General features: G+C 44.0%; 1 protein-coding gene across 1 annotated transcript in view; it reads right to left on the reverse strand.

Annotated features, from left to right (window-relative positions):
- yjefn3 (YjeF N-terminal domain containing 3) overlaps positions 1-23,271 on the reverse strand; it is a 39,493-nt gene that overhangs the window by 3,249 nt on the left and 12,973 nt on the right. The window contains exons 2-3 of the mRNA XM_084010966.1: positions 10,497-10,605; positions 3,201-3,311 (exon numbers count right to left, since the gene is read on the reverse strand). Coding sequence (XP_083867092.1) covers positions 3,201-3,311; positions 10,497-10,605 — 220 coding nt within the window. The remainder of the gene's footprint in view (positions 1-3,200; positions 3,312-10,496; positions 10,606-23,271) is intronic.

Consider the following 23,271-nt stretch of genomic DNA (forward strand, 5'->3'; position numbering starts at 1 on the left):
GCGAAGGCTCACGCCTATCAGGGTTACACTTCCTCTCCCGGGGGATGAATGTAGTGTTTTTATACACAGTCCATCAGGGATGAAGGGATGAATGTAGTGTTTTTATACACAGTCCATCAGGGATGAAGGGATGAAGTCTGCAGCAGCACAATTAAGTCTTTAACTTGTGAAATATCTCGTGAAACGTGCGCTCAGTCTCTTTAAATGATTATTTATGATTCAAATGTGGAAATCTCTTCCAGTGATCCGGATGTCGGGTCGAACTCAGTTGTTTTCCTCTTTCTTTACTTCTCATGCAGATCTCTGGCATCGACTTGACATTTGTACATTTATTACACAAATATAAAAACCATGAAACTGAAGCTTCGCCATTTATGGAATTTTTTATGACTCTTTCAAAATATGGTACAACGCTTTCCAAAATGCCTGCACAAATCACATGACAGTATTATGTATAATTCAAATGTATAAAAAATTGTTTACTGTATTTCAAATGATTATTCAGCTTCAGTGATTTCTAGCCTAAAACGGTATTGTGATGTCAGGAGTGCAAATAGGCTGCTAAACCACAGCCTGATGGTGGTTTCAGTGCATTTCCAAGTTTTAAGCTAAAGTTAGAAAACAGATTCATAAAACACAGCACCAGAGGAGTGAAGGGGAAAAAAGACCCAAAATAAACAATGCATTGGACGACTAATACTTACTAATACTAAGATGATTCTGTCTTTTTGATGTTCTGTTACCGTGATCACCACAAGCATTCACACTTTAAGTTCTACAAAAAACCTGTTCATTGCTTTCATGCTAGTTATCATGTGGCCGACATCAGGCGGTGATGAGCATAATGTAGCGTAAACATCATGACCACTGCTAATATGAATAACACACCAGAACTAATGCACATACGATTTGTTTTTTATTCTCATCAACATTCGCTTTGATCAATGAATATCTGTTTCTTCCGGTATGCACCCCCCCCCCCCCCCCCTTACGTAGCAGTGGAAATAATCAAAGATGGATGACAGCCTCGGCCACAAACGGCCTTTGTGAACACGGACGTCTTGGAGTGACGTGAGAAGCAAGTTGGCCTGTTCGCCTGCAGCTGATCATTCATTCCCATGCTCTGTCTAATCACATTCACAGCTCTGCATCAGTGGCTCAAGGCTGTGTGTGTGTGTGTGTGTGTGTGTGTGTGTGTGCGTGTGTGTGTGTGTGTGTGTGTGTGTGTGTGTGCGTGTGCGTGTGTGTGTGTGTGTGTGTGTGTGTGTGTGTGTGTGTGTGTGTGTGTGCGTGTGTGTGTGTGTGTGTCTCATGTGTATGCTTGCATGTCCTCCTGCTGACAGGGATCGCATCGCACCATGAAAAACATACACTCTTTACACCAGGAGAGCAATTCACAGTCCAAAGTCAGTACTCAAGTTTCTAACGTTAGAGCAAAGTCAGACAAATGCGGTCCCAGTCGACCTGCCGTGAAGAACAGCTACTTTGACAGCAATAATGATAAAACCGCACGTTTCAAGATGCAAAATAGAAGTTCACATAGGTGATAAATCCACAGGAAAAGGCAGAAAACCATCAGAAACAAAGTGACAACAAATAGGAGATAAAACACACAAACAACAGTGTTTTTCTCAGTTATGGAGAAGCTTCCTTTGTGGAATGCCACGGTAAAATATATCTCCTTTGGACTGACCTCTGACTTCTCAAGAAGGAAAAAGCCAGAGAGGGAAGAGACAGAGACTCCACAGAGAGTCCATCTAACATGGTTTTAATCAGAACTATCAATGCACTGTAAATCAAGCATGCCAGACACATATGGTAAAGTGTATTGATGCATTCCACTCTAAACGAAAGATCCCAAAAACACACATCCAATATTTCCCCTCCAGTAAAGTGGTAGACTGGGGGCGTGGCTACAGCACCGAGTACCGAAATGAACTGCGAAAAAGAAGCCCGTTTTTCAAGTCGTCATCCATAATGTGTTGAGAGGATGAATCCGGCCTCCAAAAACAATTAGTCTTTTAATGTCAAGATGGCAGTCAGTATGTGGCCAGAGGGGCAGAAATGTTGGTCATGACATCATAATGTGTCTGCCGAGAGTCAGACGGCTTTAACGAGAGTAACAATAGCGTGATATCATGACTGTCTGAGTGCCCTTGCAGGGAGGTAATGGGATAACTGCTCTGAACAGTTTACAGCAGCTGAAATTCAATTCTGTGAAGCACACAGGGGTCTGTTCAGGGGATGCCGTTAGACCCGACGCAATCTAACGGTTTTAACGGTTTCATTGTAATATCATTTAATTGACTCGGTAAGCCACAGACAGTTGTTTTGTTTTTTTACGATGGATCATTAGTGGTTTAGTTGGATATAATAGAGATTTACTTTTCTTACACTGTCTTGTACATCACTCAAAGAGACACGAATGAACCAAGCAGAGACCACAAAGCAAGAAAATACTACAAATGGACTATATTAGACCAAGACAAAGACAGAGCAATAAGAAGCAGTTGTAGAATCCACAACAAACAACCACAAAAACACACAAAGACACAAACTACAGAGAGACACAGAACAACTACACAAGAGACACAAAAAACTACAGAGACACAACCTGACTACAAAGAGACACAACCTGACTACAAAGAGACACGCAAAACTACAAAGAGACACACAATACTACAAAGAGACACAACCTGACTACAAAGAGACACACAATACTACAAAGAGACAAAAACAATACAAAGAGACACAAACACACTACAAAGAGACACAACCTGACTACAAAGAGACACAACCTGACTACAAAGAGACACAACGTGACTACAAAGAGACAAAAACAATACAAAGAGACACAACCTGACTACAAAGAGACACAACCTGACTACAAAGAGACACAACGTGACTACAAAGAGACAAAAACAATACAAAGAGACACAACGTGACTACAAAGAGACACAAACACACTACAAAGAGACACAGAGACACAGATAGATGTGTCATGGCTACAAAGAGACACAACATGGCTACAAAGAGACACAAAGCCACAACAAAAAGAGGCTAAACAACTGTGTCTGGCTCCGACGGTACCGAGCAGAGGCCCTGGGGCCCTTTGCATTGTCTGGGCCCATTGTCTCGTAATCTGCCTGTGATGGTTGGCTACCGTTGGCGGTACTTGACTTACATAAGTAGATACTTACATAAATGCGCAGGTGTCGGGCACACACCAGGCCGATGGAGCCGTTCTGGTCTGGACCGCAGATCACCAACACTGTGGGCTGCTTCTTTGCTAGAGAGCTGAGAGGGTAGGCCTGGTGGAGAGAAGAGGGAGGCTGTTAGAAACAGAGCTGATGGCTGAGGGGAAGGAAAAGCATCAGAAGAGACGGGGTTATTGATAGAGGACAATAGTGAAACAAAGGCTAGGGACAAATAGTCATCATAACAGTCATCAGTTTTCAGCAGAGCTGGGAACAAGTCATAAGTTTCCAAAAAAATGTTGTGGGAAATTAAATGTCGACTTGCTGGAAATAAATATAGCGTTAATCAAGTTAATTCAGGAAATGACTTGATTCATGGCACACTTTTTAAATAACATACTTTGGGCTTCGGTGGAAGGCATCAAGTCAAATCTTAAGTTATGAATTGACTGACTCAAGTCCCAAGTCATGAGACTCAAGCCCTCTGGTATTCAGGGTTTATCCCTCAGACTCAGGTCATCTGATCCGTCCCCCTCCATCCAACTCTCCGAGTGAATGCATTGCCATCATGCCAGATGAGGGTGGAAATGGCACCGGCTACATTGTCTCTCCTGTCTACAGGAGAAGGGTCCGATCATTAAAATAACCCTGGCAGCAGTGGAAAGAAATACCAGCGTCCTTCGCCATGGGACGCCACCGCATATGTAACACACTTTCCGTCTCGGCGGCTGCAGCGGCTGCTGGCGTCCGCCTGGTTTGCTGGCGGCGTAATCCCTTGTAAATCAGCCCGCACCTTCTTAAAGCAGACAGGTACTGGCCCGAGGAGCTGTCAACCTGAGAGGCTAATCTTCCTTCTCCGACACCTAGAGTGTGTGTGTGTGTGTGTGTGTGTGTGTGTGTGTGTGTGTGTGTGTGTGTGTGTGTGTGTGAGCACTCAGTCATGATCATTACTGGAAGCCCAAAATGTGTCTGCCACCTTTTTTTCACAGATTCCTCAAAGCACAGAAGTTGTTAATTATGTTTCTGCATTATGACATTATTAAAGAATGATGGCTTGTCATTGTAAAAAAAGGCCACGGCGTTATTTCATGAGAGAAGAACTTGAACCGGGGGAGACAGTTCACGCAGAAATCCTGTCCAATTAAATGTGTCGGAACACAACTCATAAAACCAATCAGGCAGCTTCGTCACCGCCGTAAATAGTCCAAGAGTCAAGTTCACAGTAATGTTTTGGATCACGGCCCTTAAACGCATCGCAAGTATTTTGTAATTATGGGCTCATAAAAAGAATTACAGGATATAACGTATTAATAGTCCAAACTAAATGAATAATGATGTAACTCTTCATCAAATATAAAGACTACCTTTATATACCCATTACGGCAGTATGGTGCGTTTATATCTTATATGTAATCTACCCCATCTGTAGGCTAGCTACACCTTTTCTTTTGTCTTCTCACAAGTACCATAATTGCATCCCATAATGAATTGACGAGCTCCTCGTCATAAAAGAAAAATTATTTTTTTGTGCTTTCTCATAAGGAAATCAGCGTACCATGCACCTGGTTTATAAATATCTGTAATTCAAAAAGGAATGTCACCATCATTTACAAATTGTTGACTTTCGGTCACCCATAAATGTTTTATTGTATCCTGCAATTATTTTAAAATTATTATAACACATAAGTATTATTATTGTCCATAAGTTAATTACAAAATAATAACTATAATTTGCAGATCGTCATACAAAGCTGGCGTTACGGAATCCAAAGTGGTTAAATCCTTGACCTTTCCATTTGGAGATGGGCTCATTAAAGTCCATCTCCTTCCACTAATGTATTCAGGCCAGGAGAAAGTTCACAGAGGAATAGGCCACTCCCACGTTGTATAATTGGATATAACGAGACTCCAAGTGCATCAACTAGAGCGATGAATCCAGGGAGTGAGACGTTACCTCCATCATAACAGCTCAGCTGAGAAATCATCACACACACCTCGAGGAGATGGAGGGGAGAGTTATGGTCGCCGGGGGCAACGGGCCGCCGGGCGTAGGAGTGAGAGAGAGAGCGGCGAGTGATTGAGTGGAGAGACGGGACTTTCATTGTCGTATCTAATGAGACAGAAGGTCTTAGTGAGATTCACACTGTAATCTGATGGTAATCTCAGTTCATTTGAAGTGGCACCCTCTGTGTGTGTGTGTGTGTGTGTGTGTGTGTGTGTGTGTCTTAATGTCATATCTGTTCTGAGCTGATCCCTAGAGGGAGATGCTAACCGTACAGCAGCTATTAAAGGCTAACTGGCTCTGATAGTCCCGACTGTGAAGCTGCTCGTATCGTGTCATTAGACGAAGATTCAACGTGTAGAGTGAAGGAAGGAGGACTTAAAGCTGCACCCATGTCTATTATTTATGCTAATAAAGGCATGACTACGACGTGAAAGAAGAGGTCCCCTCGAGTGACAAACCCCCGACTCCGTAGTTTCTAACATATTAATAAGGTGATCTCTGGGGCCGGCGTATAAAAACAAGCCACATGACCTCGATCACCGTAGAGAAAACAGGAGCCTGATTTTAAAACATACAGGCTACGTTTTAAAATACATTAACCTGCCTTTATGCAGGCAGACCTTATGAGTCATGATTGTCTTATTTAAGTTTGATTGTTTTTCACTAAAAAGAAAAAAAGACGTGGTGTGTCTTATCTGTGACACAATAAATACATATTTTCTTCCTCACAAAATGTTCAGTGATTTCTGAGTTCTCAGCACATGTTGATGATTATTGGCGTAATATTGTGAATTATTTAGCTCAAGATAATCGTGGTATGAAATCGTCCCGTGACACTGTGAAGGCAACTGAAGAAGCTTTGTTAGAAAACACAAGCCCGGGTTTAAAATAAGTAAACAAGTCAGTGAAAGCCAGACTGGGAGAGACAATGGTGATGTTTTGTATTAACAGCTTGTTCTAACGCCCCAAAGAGCAAAAGAATCAAACTAATCTTAAAGATCTTCCTGCATATGAAGGCTCTTCTTCTGGTTGCCCTTGATCCATCATAGAAAAGCTCACATCAGACGCTTTAACGGCCTTTCCTCTTAACTGTTAGGGCCGTCGGGAGGATCAGTGATATCAATGCTGGAGCATTTCATGCTCCTGCAGAAGCCATTAGAGCCACACACTGCTGAAGGTAAGCGGCTATAAAGGGAGCAGCCTGGATCCATTTTAGGTTTTGAAGCGTTCGTCTGGTCTCGCTCGGAACAGAAGCTTGATTTACTCCGACGCATATCTATCCTAACTCATTGACTCACATATTAAGCCTCCGAATGGCTCACTGACATAAAGAGAGCAATTAGAGAGCGAGGAGACGGAGAGCATTTCTAAGAGCTTTCCATCTCCAGGACTGAAAGTGCTCCTTTGTTTGTCCCTTTCTTCAGGTAAACACCAAATTTCACATTTTTTAAAACTTCTCTGTGCTTTTTGCTGCATTACAAGAACAAGTAAGGCCAAATGGACTAAAGTCTGGTCAGTAATCACGACTACGAGTCTACTTTACTATTGCTTTATAGCAGGTAAGACGTGCTATCACAGTGTTGTTTTAGGACTCCCTTTCAGGCTAATAAACATGTTGAAATGTTTTCCTGTGTTTGAGATATTTATGATGTTTTTGATGTGGACGCGTTTCTACACGTCCAGACAGATGGTTTGTTGCATCTGCTCTGCAGGTTTCAGGTCTGGATGCTTCTTCTCATCATCTGCTCTTCTGTTTGACGTTTTCTCAGGTTGCTGTGTGACATATTTAAAGGCCTACAGCAAAGTTTTCCATGCATGCATCCAAGATGAATCACAGCGAAGAGGGCATACTCGAAATATGTTTGCAATAACTTTTATTAATAAAGACTTTTAGCGTGAGAGCTATAAGAGGAAGCTTTAGGAAGGTTAGGATAGTGCAGGGTCTTGTACAGAGCATCGTGAGGACCACACACACACACACACACACACACACACACACACACACACACACACACACACACAGAGCTAACAACATGGCTGTCTTGATTGCAATAAGGTCTCCGAGGGAATCCCCTCTTTGAAATAAATGCACATGTTCTTTCACCTCCAATCAACCTGAAACACAAACCGAGCCTGAGAAAACACGACCAGGGTCCTAAAAACACAAACGCACTCCCGTGTGCAGAAAAGCGCTGCCTTTGTATTGGCGGACCAACAACTACAGGCTATAATGTAGCGGCTAAGTTAACGCTGTGTGTGGAAACAAACACGTCTCCCGTCTCCACTCAGGTGTTGAAAAGCCTCAGACTGATGCAGAAACACACAGACAGTCTGGACCTGGTGGCTGGACCGTAAAGGGATTACTTACAGACCTATAATCTATCTGGCACCCAGAGGTGGAGGTGTGTGTGTGTGTGTGTGTGTGTGTGTGTGGTATACTTGGAAGCCAACAGCAGCAGGCAAGCAGTGAAACCAGTGAAATCAGACTGTCTGCATCTCCTTCTCCTGTAATTTCCCTGAAATAGCAGTGATGTCATGTAAGCAGTGGCGTGCTGTGGGCAGCGGCGGTCCTCGGCGGTCCGCGGCGTCCGTGGCGGTCCGCGGCGTCCGGGCCATGTTTGTCTAGTAAGGCGATGCTGCTGGTGGAGGCCCGGCACGGGGCCAGCGGTGGCTGATGATAATAGAGGGGAAGTGGATGTGGTGGGTTTAATCACACACTCTGAGGGGAGCACATAAAGTCTCTGATGCTGCCACTCTGCCTGTCTCGGCTTTTACGTCTTCTCTTTTCCATTTCACTTTCTTTTAAACGTCTTCGTGTTTCTCACCTCCCAAGAATGCAACGGTTTCTCTGGTTGAGTTATATACAGTTGGAATGTTGAACATTAGAAACATTAACACCATCAAGACTGACACGTTGAACTGAAACAAACAACAGTTAAAGCTATTAACTGATTTTGTGGCCACTTGGGGGCAGCACTAACACTACATTGATTATCACCTTATAAAGTTGACATGAGGTACTTGTTAGCAGACAGTTGCATACTTACACATCCAGTAGGAAAATAGCAACATTATCATTCATTTGTAAAATATAGAACGTTTTACGATCAAACAATCGAGTCGTATACAAACGTCTCTGATTGGCCGGTTTCAGTCCCCGAGGGAAACACTCATTTCATAAATGCTCAGGGTGATTTAGACCGGCGAAAACAAGGAACTCTTCTCCACTTTTATGGAATAATTTAACAAGAAAATATGTTTGAAAAGCAAATTAAAAAACACCGTGACACATCATCTTCGCTCTGAACCATGTAAAGAGTCATCGGTGTTCATTTGTATTAACATGCTACCATTTATTTCTCTAATATATGTCTCATGTTTTCCATTATGTTCTGAAGTGTTTAATGTTTGTTTTCAAGCTTTATGTGGACCGTAATATTTCATGTTTAAATGTGAACACTAGCTGTGCTTCATGGCATCTTTTAATAAACACACAATTTCAGCATTATCCGTTTTAAATTCTTACTGCAATCTTTGCTTTTCCAAAGTGCATTCTTAATTACATTTAGGCAACACAACTGCCTGATTGGGTTTAAGAAAAGATTGTGACTTAAGAGGCTCCGTGATGAACCGACGGATAAAGACAGATAAAGACAGACTTGAATCTGCTTTATGGAACATAATAGTGAGTTAATAATAACTTAAGAATAACTTAATCTCTGACATTATGTTGTTTGTTTTACTGGTCAAAAACAATGTTCTCTTCTGCATCTGGATGTGTCTTTTTGCCTTTTCTGATATCAAAGCTAGACCATCAAAGTGCTGTTATCACTTTTTTCTAACTTTTTCCTGTAAACCACTCATTTGTTTTCCCTCTTTATTTCTTTTCCTCGTCATCCCTCCTTCTGACAGCAGCACAAGGTTTCATGTGTCTGCAGCTCAGACTCGTATTCATCACAGCCGCTCCAAGAGCCCACTGAGGAAACCGGAGCGGCGTTCAACCGAGCCATGGTCTGGACCAAGGGAACCACATGTGTTCCTAACAGCCATGCACACACACACACACACACACACACACACACACACACACACAGACACAGACACAGACACACACACACACACACACACACACACACACACACACACACACACACACACACACACACACACACACACACACACACACACACACACACACACACACACACACACACACACAGAAGAAGAGCTGTGGTTGGTGAGCTCAGGTGTTCTGCCCTGAGGAAACCGCTTAAATGTTTGGATGTAAATGTCACAGAAGACGTTAGAACATTTCCTCCACGTTATAATCAGACAGTTTTTTTGTTATGGAAGTTAATGCAAATTAGGAATGTGTAAGTTGCAGCAGCTGTGGCTTTTTGCCCTCTTGTTCTATCAAAGAGTCACACCAGGATTTGGCTGCGTTTCATAATTACGGAGGCCCAGAATGACAGAATGTGCTGCAGCTTTTCTGAAAACAGTTGTGTGACCTTCACAGAGGGTTTGTTGAGTGATACACGGTGTAGGCTATTAAACACATTTACACAGCGTGGGCTGTTTGAGGCCACGTTTGGACTGGAGCGTTTAGTGGTTCTGGATTTGAAGGCTTCATGCACAAAAGGACAAAATTAGCGTTTCACTTTTCTTTGTGTTGATACGAGACTGGTGAAGGGAAAAAAAGCTGTGTGACATTTTTAAACAGTTATTAATGTTTGTAGTTAAACTTTCCTGTTACATTTAAATACAATGACAGCAGAATCCATCGAAGACGCACCACAAAATATATGCAAAATAAAAACAGCATTGCTGGTTTTTAAGAGTGAACATTAAATAAAACTGCCCTTAGCGTTAACATTATGTAACATGCATAAGAAAAGTGTTTTTGTGGCTTCATATGGGACTCTAACAGCGAACTCCTGGTGAAAGTCCTGTGTTTGTTTGACCCCTTCACTGGCTCTTCATGGACCTGCTTGATATACTCATTATTATACGATGTAACTTCAACAGTGGTTACTGTCATTGAACGCTGCCATTCAACACATCCGTGGTTTGCAGACATGATAATAACTTTTTTGTTCAAGCCATAGTCAGCTGGATCAATCCATGACAGCATATTTTGAGATGGATATGGATGGATGAGGATTGTGAATTAATTAAAACATGATGAGTTTGTCTTGTGCCGTGCTCTGACTCACACTTAAGCATCAGCAAACAGACAGAAGCGATGACATGCAGGCTGATGACGAGGGAGATGTGGAAAACAGAAGGATGCCGACCTTAGTGATGGCGAGGGCGCATGCTTGTCCCCAAATCTCTATCAGCTGCTGCTGTCCGAACCTGTAGTCCCTCAGGAGCTCTGTCTCGATGGCCGCCGCCTCTCCTTTACTGTCAGACACAGAACCAGACAGGACATCATTTTAACAGGACATGTATTATTCATCATCATCATCATCATCATCATCAACATAAGTGTAAGTGATGAGCTGTTCATGGAGAGAATCCTTGTTTTGAGCTTTGATTCTCTGCCAGGTCCCGGGCCGAGCCGCCAGGTCCAGGGCTGAGCCGCAGGTTCCGGACCGAGCTGCCGGGTCCCGGACCGAGCTGCCGGGTCCCGGACCGAGCCGCCAGGTCCCGGACCGAGCTGCCGGGTCCCGGGCCGAGCCGCCAGGTCCCGGACCGAGGCGTCAGGTCCCGGGCTGAGCCGCCAGGTCCCGGAAAGAGCCGTCGGGTCCCGGACCGAGCTGCCGGGTCCCGGACCGAGCCGTCGGGTCCCGGGCCGAGCCGCCAGGTCCCGGACCGAGCCGTCAGGTCCCGGGCCGAGCCGCCAGGTCCCGGACCGAGCTGCCGGGTCCCGGACCGAGCCGTCGGGTCCCGGGCCGAGCCGCCAGGTCTGTAGTTTCTCAACATTCCCACAGGCTTGAATGAGACCTTATTTATAGTCTGCGCTGTGACAGTTTGTGGGATGTGCTGAACATTCGGTAGGAGAAGGCGCACGCTGGAGGTCGTGTCACGAATGTCTGTACTGCACTGAAAAGACTTGTAAGCTTGTAATATGTTTTTTAATTATGGGTTTCTTTTTTTACAGCTGAAATTCTCATTTAAATCACGCTTGGGTCCAAAACTTCTGCCTTAATTCAGGGTCAGGCTTGGACAGAAACTATGCAGGTTCATGTAGGGTCTGGCCTTATATCTGGGGCCCCATCATAGCTCTACTTGTCCCTGGAGGCTCTGAGCCTCATGCAAAAGGCTTCACACGTGAGTCATAATTCAGCCCCATAAAAATGTGTATGTGCTGTACAAACGCAATGCTGAGAGCACGGCAACACTAAGATACAACCAGCAATTACAAGGAAACGTTTGTGTTTAACACACAGAAATGTAACATTGACTCAGTGGTCCGTAAACGCAATTTTTTTCTTTTCATGAGTCAGAATTCAAAGCCAACACATCCTTTGTGTCATTTAGAATTGTTTCTATCAACAATGAATGTGTTGCTTGTGGAAAGGTCCATTCTTAATTACCACTCGTCAACTTTAATAAACCCCTCAAAGTCAATTGCAGAGCTCTACGACTCGCTTTGGAAGAAGAAGCATCATTGCCAGTTTTCCAATGGTGGTTTCCACTCAGCTCGGCTTTGTTGTTCCTACAACATGACCAGCTGGAATCATGCGTCTGATGAGTTTTAGCAGAGATACAACGGAGATGTTCGTGGGAGGGACAACATTTCACCTTAGAGTCATCTACTGCAGGGCCTGACCTTAACACAGCTTTCTCATTAATATATCTTTTTGTTGAGGTTTGGGTGTTGTAAATACCAGAAGAGGTATTTCTTTCCGTCATGTATTTATTACTTCCTGAGTTGTTGCTTTTTCGGTTAGTGGGCATTCCTTCAGGTTGTGGAGGTGATTTCCCAGATGAACAGGATGAAGGCTATGCAAATCCCAAAAATGTCAACATGTGCCAGATCAAATACACAAACCAAGACAGGAATCAAATAAAAGATCTGCTACACACTGGATTAAAAGCTTCCAGCAATTTGAATTGTGCATCATCAAATCCCCATCACGAAGCAGAAACAGCAGTATCTGGACATCGTCGTCAGTCGGGTGATTGTGATCTGCATGACTGCACGGAGCTAAACGACATGTCTCATACGCCAACACAGTGGATGGATACATACATATATATATTAAACATAACATTAGAAATTTAGATAAATGTAAACCATGAATCACAAATCATTGATGGAAAAAGAAACTCTAGAAAATAATAATATATTTCTTTTTTCAGCTTAGCAGTAGGCTAATTTGTATTAATACCAACATATTAAATACAACACATAAGAAGTTGATTCCAATTCTATCAACTCACAAAAAAAGTCCAACAACCACAATGAAAGCTACTCTATAGAAAAGAACAGAATCAGAAAAGTAAAAAGGAGAACAGAAGAAGGAAAGTTATGACGTTGATGCGATTTCAGCCGTGACATTTTTAATCTTCACATTCTGAACCGATTGTCCCTTCATTTCCTCTCTGCACGGTGACGCTGTGACTAATACTGCTGCTTTTAGCATGTAGGTGTGTGTGTGTGTGTGTGTGTGTGTGTGTGTGTGTGTGTGTGTGTGTCTGTCAATGCAATGTTAAAACAGCAGTGGGCAGGAAAGCTTGAGTAAAAATCAAGTCTTCTGTAACATGTAGTGTATCCCTTTTCCTCTACAGACACCTGGTGGTCATCCCCAGTACTGCAGCTCAATGAGGAAAAACTGGAAGATGAAAACATTACTTTGAGGTAAAGACAAGACTGGATTCTTTTGCAATTTTTTGCAATTCTGATTTAAGAGTGATTGAATTATTAACGTCTACCCTATTAATGATTATTTATTAGACTATTGCAGACCAATTACACCAGATGAGAGGAGGATCAATACACATCATCACCACAGTGCTTCTAATCATTACTGACTCGACTCGAGTAGCTCTACTCCACCTCTCAAAAAAGAGTAGGTGAGAGTGTGTGTGTGTGTGAGTGTGTGTGTGAGTGTGTGTGTGTGTGTGTGTGTGTGTGTGTGTGTGTGTGAGTGTGTGAGTGTGTGTGTGTGTGTGTGTGTGTGTGTGTGTGTTCACAGTGGACTGCTCCGGACTGGAGAGAGTGGAGCAACATCCTGGCAACGCCAAGCAACAAACCTCCAAACAAAGAGACGAGCATCGTGTCAGCAGCAGTTATACCGACGCTGGACGTTTTCTCAGTGGTTGCAGAATCAATACAACATACAAATAATATGAATAAAGAGCCACATAATGAGATCAACATTATGCTATCCAGTCAATAATATGCTAACTGTTCGTCACACTCACTCACTCATCGTCAACCGTTTATCCGGTGTCGGGTCGCAGCTTCAACAGGCGACCTTCCCTTTCCAGGGCCACATCAGCCAACTCTGACTGGGGGATCCTGAGGTGTTCCCAGGCCAGTGTGGAGATATAATCCTTCCACCTAGTCCTGGGTCTTCCCTGTGGCCTCCTCCCAGCTGGTCGTGCCTGAAACACCCAGGAGGCATCCTACCAGATACCTGAACCACCTCAGCTGTCTCCTTTCAACGCAAAAGAGCAGCGGCTCTACTCCGAGTCCCTCACGGATGACTGAGCTTCTCACCCTATCTCTAAGGGCGACGCCAGACACCCTCCTGAGGAAACTCATTCACTCAACTCATTTCGGCCGCTTGTCCTCGCGATCTAGTTCTTTCAGTCATGACCCACCCCACCACCTCATGACCATAGGTGAGGGTGGGAACGAAGATTGATCGGTAGATCGAGAGCTTTGCATTCCGACTCAGCTCTCTTTTCCTCACAACGAAGCGGTACAGCGAATGCAATACCGCCCCCGCTGCTCCGATTCTCCGGCCAATCTCACGTTCCATTGTCCCCTCACTCCTGGACAAGACCCCGAGGTACATGAACTCCTTCACATGGGGTAAGGACTCATTCCATACCCGGAGCAGGAAATCCACCAGTTTCCTGCTGAGCCCCATGGCCTCAGATTTAGAGGTGCTGATCCTCATCCCGTCCGCTTCACATTCGGCTGCGAATCGATCCACTGAGTGCTGGAGGTCACAGACCCACTGCTAGTGTAGGTCCCATATATGTATTCATAAAAAAACCTCTTTAAATTGGAATGTGGCCCTTTTATGTCCCTTAGCTGTGATATAAGCATAACAGTATTCATGCAGTATTGTGCCACCGCCTCTTGTTGCTATTCAGCTGCAGTTTCCAGGAAGAAACAGAGAAAACACTTGTTATTGTTATTGTTAGGGCTGAATAATTACGGTGAAGAGCTGCTGCGTCTGAATCCCCGGGTTAGCCTGTGTGTGTGTGTGTGTGTGTGTGTGTGTGTGTGTGTGTGTGTGTGTGTGTGTGTGTGTGTGTCTGTGTGTGTGTGTGTGTGTGTGAGTGTGTGTGTGTTAATCTGTAAAACATGAATTCATTCTGTGTCTCTTTTCTCTGTGGTGACAGTGTGATTAATGCTAAGCCTGCTTGTGTTCCTTTTTGGTTCTTTTAAGACACAGCAGCATGTACCAATGTGTGCGTGTGTGTGTGTGTGTGTGTGTGTGTGTGTGTGTGTGTGTGTGTGCGTGTGTGTGTGTGTGTGTGTTTCCAAGTGGGGTTTCTGGCATTTACCTGTGCCAGTGGAGCAGCAGCAGCTGTCACCCACGGCTCACCTCAGGGATGTTTCCTGAGTCACTGTGACAAGTTGATCTTTGGTAAAGTTCACGTCGGTCCACAGGGTTGGCTCGGTGCACCGGCAGCACCGGAGCCTCCCGGGTTTAATGCAGTGATGCTGATCCTCGACTGGGACGGGCTTTCTTTAGTCGTAAAAAACAACCAGAGAATGGAAATCAATGTGTGTGAAACCCTGAACCGGCACTTCCTCTTATAGTTACCATCGCTGACAGAACAGTGCTGAGGGCGTCCAGCTCAGCTGCCCTGTTATCCAAGAGGCCATGAGGGAGCAGCACACAACGTTCAGGGCCGACAAAAACAGATGGCTTGCCACATCCAGCATGCCTTCATCATTATTCTTAATCAAACATTTATTCACCTGAAACTACTGCAGCACGTGTTATTTTTTATTTAAATTTACAAGAATGTTGCTCAAACTTTCAAACCAAACTCCAAAAGGAAAGCAGGTGTGCAGACACAACGCAGCCTTGTGTGCACGAGCATGTATCGTGCATCTGGAGGAAAAACAGGCTCTTATGAGCATTAGCTTGTTGCACCTGTGGCCCAGCAGCCTCTCACCCTCAGGTGGTTTCCACATGCTCGAGTGATGCACTCCTGCAGTGTGTCACCTTCATAACTGTGATCACAACCTGCTTAATTAGTCTGTTTACCTCACTTGAGATAAGACAAAATGAAACTTTAATGGTCCCCGAGGGGGAACGCTGTAGACAGGGAGGGTTACCGAGCAAACAGAACTAATAACTAAATAATAAGTTGAGAAACAATTAAACGCAAATGTCAAAGCATGAATAAATCATAACGTGTGGATGAAAGCGTAACAATCAGTGTATAAAATATGAATCCTTCATCTTCAGCTCATGTATGATAGCATATGAATACAATACACAGCTGCTCATCCAACACCCTGCCACAGATCCAGTGGAAGTCAAACAGTCGGGAACACTGCGTTACTGTAGCTCGGCTGCAGCTGTGAGGCATCCTTGTATTATGAGAGATGAATTCTCCACGAACGCTGGAAGCCACATTTCCCACCCCCTCCCTCTCAATGGGCCTCATTTCCACCTTTCCAGCATGATCCGTTGGAGCAAGATTAAAATAACTGAAAGTGATATATTGCAGTGGATATCTTTCCAGCCTCCCATTGTGCACTTCTAAAATATGACATGAGCATAGAGCGTGAGAAGAAGACACACAACGTCTGTATTTGTGAACAAAAATAGCACAGAACTCTGGACAAATAAGCTTCAGAGCATCTAAACACAGTCATTTTTGTCATCATTGCCTCCAACTCTCTCACCACACTGTGGAATGTTTGTAGGGCAGATTAGGAGACCGTGGCCCGGGGCAAAGACATCAGTAATGCCCCACCAACGCCCCTCCAGACACAGACCAGTGGTGCTGTCTGTGTCTTCATGCTGTTAGTGTAGCTGTTGGCTTGCATGCCTCTGAGGGTTACACATCTCTCTGGTTTGGGACGGTTTCGTGGTCATGCTTCTTTTTTATTAACATGTTATGACCTAAAAGTATCCGAGTACCTCCAACCGTCCCCACTAGAAGCAGACTATAGTCGGGTTCCTGCTTTCAAGAGGACCGTGTTCATTATTTCATTTCCACTCAAACACTCAAGTGATGTTAATGATGCATCAGGCCTTTTCAACTCAAATATATCCAATAGCACGGTGATCAGAAGGACATCGCTCTCCTTTTCCCTTTACAGTCACATTACTGCATTCATTAGCACTTTGTCACCATCTCTGTCATTAATCGAGCACAGTGATGACTAAGCCTAAATACGGTGGGTCTCTCTCTCAGCGACCGGTGTGTTTACATCGTTCTTATCACTAATGTTACAGCTGTGAATATAACAGTGCACTTTGTGTACACTTTAGGCTATTTGCCAGTGAATAAATGCCTTAGTGGCAAAACAACACATAAGTGCCAAAATCTGCAGTTCCTCAAATGGCAACATGAGGCCGATTCCCCCCCGTTCCCAAATCCACAACTTTACAGCCCAACAAACGGTTTGGTCTCTGAAGCTAAAATCCCCATCGGGACAACTGGACGGTCTACACAAAACAGGATCTCCTCCATAACCGTGACAATCATCACAAGAAGCTTCTACGTTGTGATGCAAGAATACCTCGGTCGAGCTCTTTGACCGGAGTCAGTCTGTAGCACAAAAGTGCAGGAATGGTGTAATGTTCTCTCTGCTACCGCCTGCATGCTTTCATGCAGCATCACTTGTGTTTTCTCTCCATTGCTCTGTCCTCTGATCTCACCGTTTACTCCAGCTGACCCTTTTCTATTTCCTCTCACCAGCTTCCTCTTCCTCTCAGCCTCCTCTGTCTCGCTTCATCACGGTGATGAAGCTTCACACTTAGATAGACGGGCGACAGCAAGACAGACGCAGAGAAAGAAAACAGAGACAGAGCAGCGCATCGGAGATGACAGATGTTTGACCTGAGGAACTCAGGAGAAGAAAACTACAGAAGCTAGTAGCTTTATAGCACTATATAAGCAGAGAGGTGAAGCTGCAAACCTATTATCAAGCCTCACTTTCACCAGTACTCAGAGATATCTCAGCATGGACACTCAGCCTTGGTCCAGCCAAAAGGTCATAATGTTGGCATCGGGCTGATGGACAGCCAAGCTTTTATACTGAAGGACAGCTTCCCTGGCATTACAACAGCATCATCAGTAAGCTTCAGGTGTGTGTGTATGTGTGTGTGTGCAGCTAATTTTTACACGTGTCATCCCAGGACACCTTTCATCATCAGCCACGCCCCCTGCTGGCGCCTCCAGGAAGTCCTGCAGCATCCAGCTCAGAGATGATGACGGGAGTCGAGGAGCGACAGACAAGAGCAGGACGGTTGGCATCAAAATCACGTACGTTTAGATTCAAATTGAAAATGACGAATAGCAGAGAAAGAAATGCGTGCAATGACATGAGAGCTCACTATTTACAATGCAATAACAAATCTCAAGCTAGAAACCAATGCCCTGCAGTCTGAGACTGAATGTATTTGTAGAAGCAGGTTTTTAGTTTAAAATAGAAAGCATTTGTGGCGACATCCTCCCTGCAGACGCCTCGGTGGTACGAATCAATCATCCCCATGTTTTAGAATCGCACGCCAGCGAGAGAGCCTTTCAAGCACAGACCAGATTTTACTGCACATGATCTGATGCAATACCCTTTCTTCCATCTAACTAACATTTCTAGATTGCCTGGAGCATAAAGATAGGCATCATGTTTCATAATTCGATGATGGGCAGGAGGATCAGGTGCTGCAGGAGTGGGAGTGTCTCATTAACAGCCTCAGCTGGCACACAGGAGCTGGCCTTGAGCTTCCATATGGTCCCATTCTAACGGCCAGCGTGAGCCCTTTCATGCTGCTCGATTCTTATCAGATCAGTATGGCATGATTCACTTTGTCTCAAGTCTCCTTTGGCAATCATTTAGGGCTGGCTGTGTGTGTGTGGGGGGGGGGGGGGGGACTGTCTCCAGAAGCATCATCCTTTCAAATCAGGCCTAATCAGTTTAGCCGACTGCTCATGTTCCTCATATATATTCTCTAGATAATCCCAATCAGTGGCTCCTGCATTTCACTGTCTTCTCTCTCCGCCGTGCACCGTGGAAAATATAAAACATAAAACATGTACAACATGAGCATGGATCACATTCACCTGCAGCCACACGCGTTGGCGAGATCATTTCTGCATCGTACTTCCTGTGTGTTCTCGTTAACTATGTCCAACCATGAGTCAGGTCTGCTTCTCCCTGTTGGATGAGTGGAACCACCCACAGATGCACCACCCACATCTGCCTCCGCTTCCACTCCAGCCTCTTCGGTCTGAGGCCGGGGGCTTTCAGGCGTGTTGTCACATCAATGCGTTTCACTGAGGCCAGGTCTGGTCCTCCAGGTACCGGAGGCAGAGCAGAATGGTTCATTCCTCAGGCCGCCGGCCAGGACATGACAGACCGATGACTTCTCTCCGTTACCAAGTGACCTTCAGTTTAATAAGCTCAATGCTTAGTGGCTTTGTGCTTCAGGAGGATATATCTCCGTCCGTCTGTAGAGCCTATAGATCCACATTAAACCAGATCAACACACATCCACAAATATCAACATCTGGCCCCGATGACCGATCATGTTGTTGCCTTTCTATCAATATAAATATCTGTAATGTTTTGTTGCAGCCAGCAGATGATGGTTCATCTGAAAGGTGACCTCATTTTCTTCCCCAGTGTGCCCCTTATGGACAGCCCCGCTGCCATAGCAACAACGCTCTCAGTCATGTGACCGCTCATAAAAGGCACGCTTGAAAAAAAGAAAAGCTCCAGTCCAGTATGCCATCTACATCCATACATTCCATCATTCATCCACCGATCGTCAAACCGACAATACCGTCGTCAATATCCAAATAAAGCTCGATGGCCGACTCTGGCGGAGAAAGTAGGAGTATTTACTGAAGTAAAAGTAATACCACGTCGTTAAAATACTCAGAATACTATATCATTGGCTTACTGATGCATTAATGTGTTCATCACTTTAATGTTGCAGCTGGTAAAGGTAATAATTATATACTACTTAATAATACATCATAACTTATTCCTAAATATATATTGTCAACTACAACGTAGTTAAGTAAAAGTACAATATTGACAGCAGAGATGTAGTAGTGTATAAGTATAAAGTCACATAAAATGGAAATATTTAATTCAAGTAAAAGTACCTCAAAATTGTCTTCACACACTATGACGGATGACGAATTGAAAACCGATGACATGTGAATAAAATCGCACCAAACTAAAGTACTACATCCAAGTACAGTGGCAAGGACACAAGGACACAACGACACAACGACACAAGAACACAACACAAGGACACAAGGACACAACGACACAAGGACACGACACAAGGACACAAGGACACAAGGACACAAGGACACAATGACACAAGGACACAAGGACACAACACATGGACACAACGACACAAGGACACGACACAAGGACACAACGACACAACACAAGGAAATAAGGACACGACACAAGGACACAAGGACACAACGACACAAGGACACAACGACACAAGGACACAACGACACAAGGACACAACGACACAACGACACGACACAAGGACACAACGCAAGGACACAACGACACAACGACAAAACACATGGACACAAGGACACGACACAAGGACACAAGGACACAACGACACGACACAAGGACACAACACAAGGACACAAGGACACAACACATGGACACAACGACACAACACATGGACACAAGGACACGACACAAGGACACAAGGACACAACACAAGGACACAAGGACACAACACATGGACACAACGACACAACACATGGACACAAGGACACGACACAAGGACACAAGGACACAACGACACGACACAAGGACACAACACAAGGACACAAGGACACAACACATGGACACAACGACACAACACAAGGACACAAGGACACGACACAAGGACACAAGGACACAACGACACGACACAAGGACACAACACAAGGACACAAGGACACAACGACACAACGACACAACGACACGACAAGGACACAACACATGGACACAACGACACAACACAAGGACACAAGGACACGACACAAGGACACAAGGACACAACAACACAACACAAGGAAATAAGGACACGACACAAGGACACGACACAAGGACACAAGGACACGACACAAGGACACAAGGACACAACACAAGGAAACAAGGACACAACGACACAACAACACAAGGACACAACACTGGGACACAAGGACACGACACAAGGACACAACAACACAACACAAGGACACAACAACACAACGCAAGGACACAACACCACAACGACATGACACAAGGACACAATGACACAACAACACAAGGACACAAGGACACAACACAAGGACACGACACAAGGACACAACACAAGGACACAAGGACACAAGGACACGACACAAGGACACGACACAAGGACACGACACAACAACACAACACAAGGACACAACACCACAACGACACGACACAAGGACACAATGACACAACAACTCAAGGACACAAGGACACGACACAAGGACACAAGGACATGACGACACGACACAAGGACACAACTCAAGGACACAAGGACACGACACAAGGACACAAGGACACGACACAAGGACACAAGGACACAAGGACACGACGACACGACACAAGGACACAACTCAAGGACACAAGGACACGACACAAGGACACAAGGACACGACACAAGGACACAAGGACAACTCCTCGGTGGCTTCATCCTTTGGTCTACAGAAGTGTCTATCAGGGACATGCAGACTTTTAAACAGGAAGTCTTCACTTGGACTCTGCACTGATGTACCGTACGCATGAATCCCTTCTCTTCCAGTCTGACTCTGTAAACGTGGACTTAAGCAAATATTCTGTGTGTTCTCTTCCAGACATCCAGCAAACATTAGATCAGATATGGCAAAATGTAAATTCATGTTTATGTTGTAAAATATAATAATAAATAAATATATAATAAAATTAAAAAGTTAAAATGATATTGTCTTTGTTTCCTTTGTTCTTGTTTTGACTTTTAATTTAGCAAATCCAAAACATGTTTGTGTGGTAAAATCACAGTTGACAAGTCAAATTTGCAATATTTTACTGTATTATTTAAATTGTAAATTAACAGTAAATTACTGGCTACTGAGTTGCATTACTTTTACAGTAAAAAAAACCTGTAATTTACATACAGCTACATACTGCTATATCACAGTAATTCCATGGGCATGGCAACTGTGAAGTTACAGTATATATCTGTAGTTGCATTGTATTTTACGGTGAAATATTTACAGTACATTATTGTGAAACATGTGCAGTACATTACTGTGAAATATGTATAATACATTACTGTGAAATTACTGTAAAAGTAATGCAACCAGTAGCCAGTAATTTACTGTAAATTTACAGTGAAAGATTTTACAGTGTATACTAGTATAACAACATACTGAACCATGGAGCGGTGGTCTCCAGCTGGAGTTAGTATTGCTGAGTAGCTTCATGGTGTGGAGGAATCAGAGCTCCACATGCAGCAATCATCACAAACACGGCTGCTTTCACAAACAAACAACTTCACCACGGGTTTGAGTCGGGCCGGAATAAAAGTGAAAAACGGAGAAAATCTTCTGGGAGAGAGAGGTCTGATCTATTATGGCAACATAATGAAAATAAGTGCTGGATGGATGGATGGATGGATACGAGCAGCAGACAAGAGGAGGAGAAAGCGTCAGTCTGGTGGCTGAATAAAAGCTCTCTTTTCTCCCCGGCTGGAAACCAGGACCACGATGCTTTACCCTGGCAACATGAGACACGTTTCATTAGAGTCAATAATCTATCATTATGTGGCTAATGTTGAATTGACAGCACCACTGAAACCAACTGGGAGTGAGCAGCACAGCGTTGTGTAGTATATTATAATCCCTAAGGCCTCCGTCTACAGCTTTTACACCCATTTAAATATCACGACTGGTTGGAAACCCAGGGAAACAAATGAAAACTATGTGAAGTACACAGAACACACATGCAAATCACAAATACATCTAAATACATACATACTGTTACACACAGAACAGAAAGGATAAATGTATGATTATATTTGTCAATGACTGCTTGTGCAAATATGTAAACTCCTTATTACAAAAAACTGGTCATCATTTCTCACTTCTCAGTGAAGAACATTGAAAAGCATTTTATCATAATTTTAATGGAAGCCCTTTCAATTTACTGCAACTGCATATGAGGCTTTTTTCCTGTTAAACTGTGATACGTCAGTTTAGTTAACATTTATTCTGGTCATTCAAGATATTGCATGAGGAAAACCCCTTTTTAATTAAGATTCTACTGTTTTATGAAAGGAGTTGCTTACAGTGATAAACCCATCTGTTTTCTAACTGATTTATGATCAAAAAAGCTCAACTAAATCTGCCGTAGGCTGCTTTTCCAGCACCAACAGCTAATGAGAGGTAAGCTACTAGCTGGTGAACACAGTGGAACACTTAGCATGCTAAAGAGACAGATACTACAAATGGGAATATTGGACAGGCAGTAGGAATGGTGCTCTCTGCAGAATGTGTGGCTCCAAGTAGCAAGAGAGTCCGTTACTGCAGGTTTAAGACCAGACAAAGACCCATTATCAGCTGCTGCAGAAGCAAGTTTCCAAGTAGAGGTTCATAAGAAATCTGGGGGGGCAAATCAGCATTATTCACAGAGTCTGGTGGAGAGTGAAGGTCTGACAGCAAGCGTATGTACAT

Source organism: Eutrigla gurnardus (genome assembly GCF_963514095.1).
Source record: "Eutrigla gurnardus genome assembly, chromosome: 6".
Taxonomy (NCBI): Eukaryota; Metazoa; Chordata; class Actinopteri; order Perciformes; family Triglidae; genus Eutrigla; species Eutrigla gurnardus.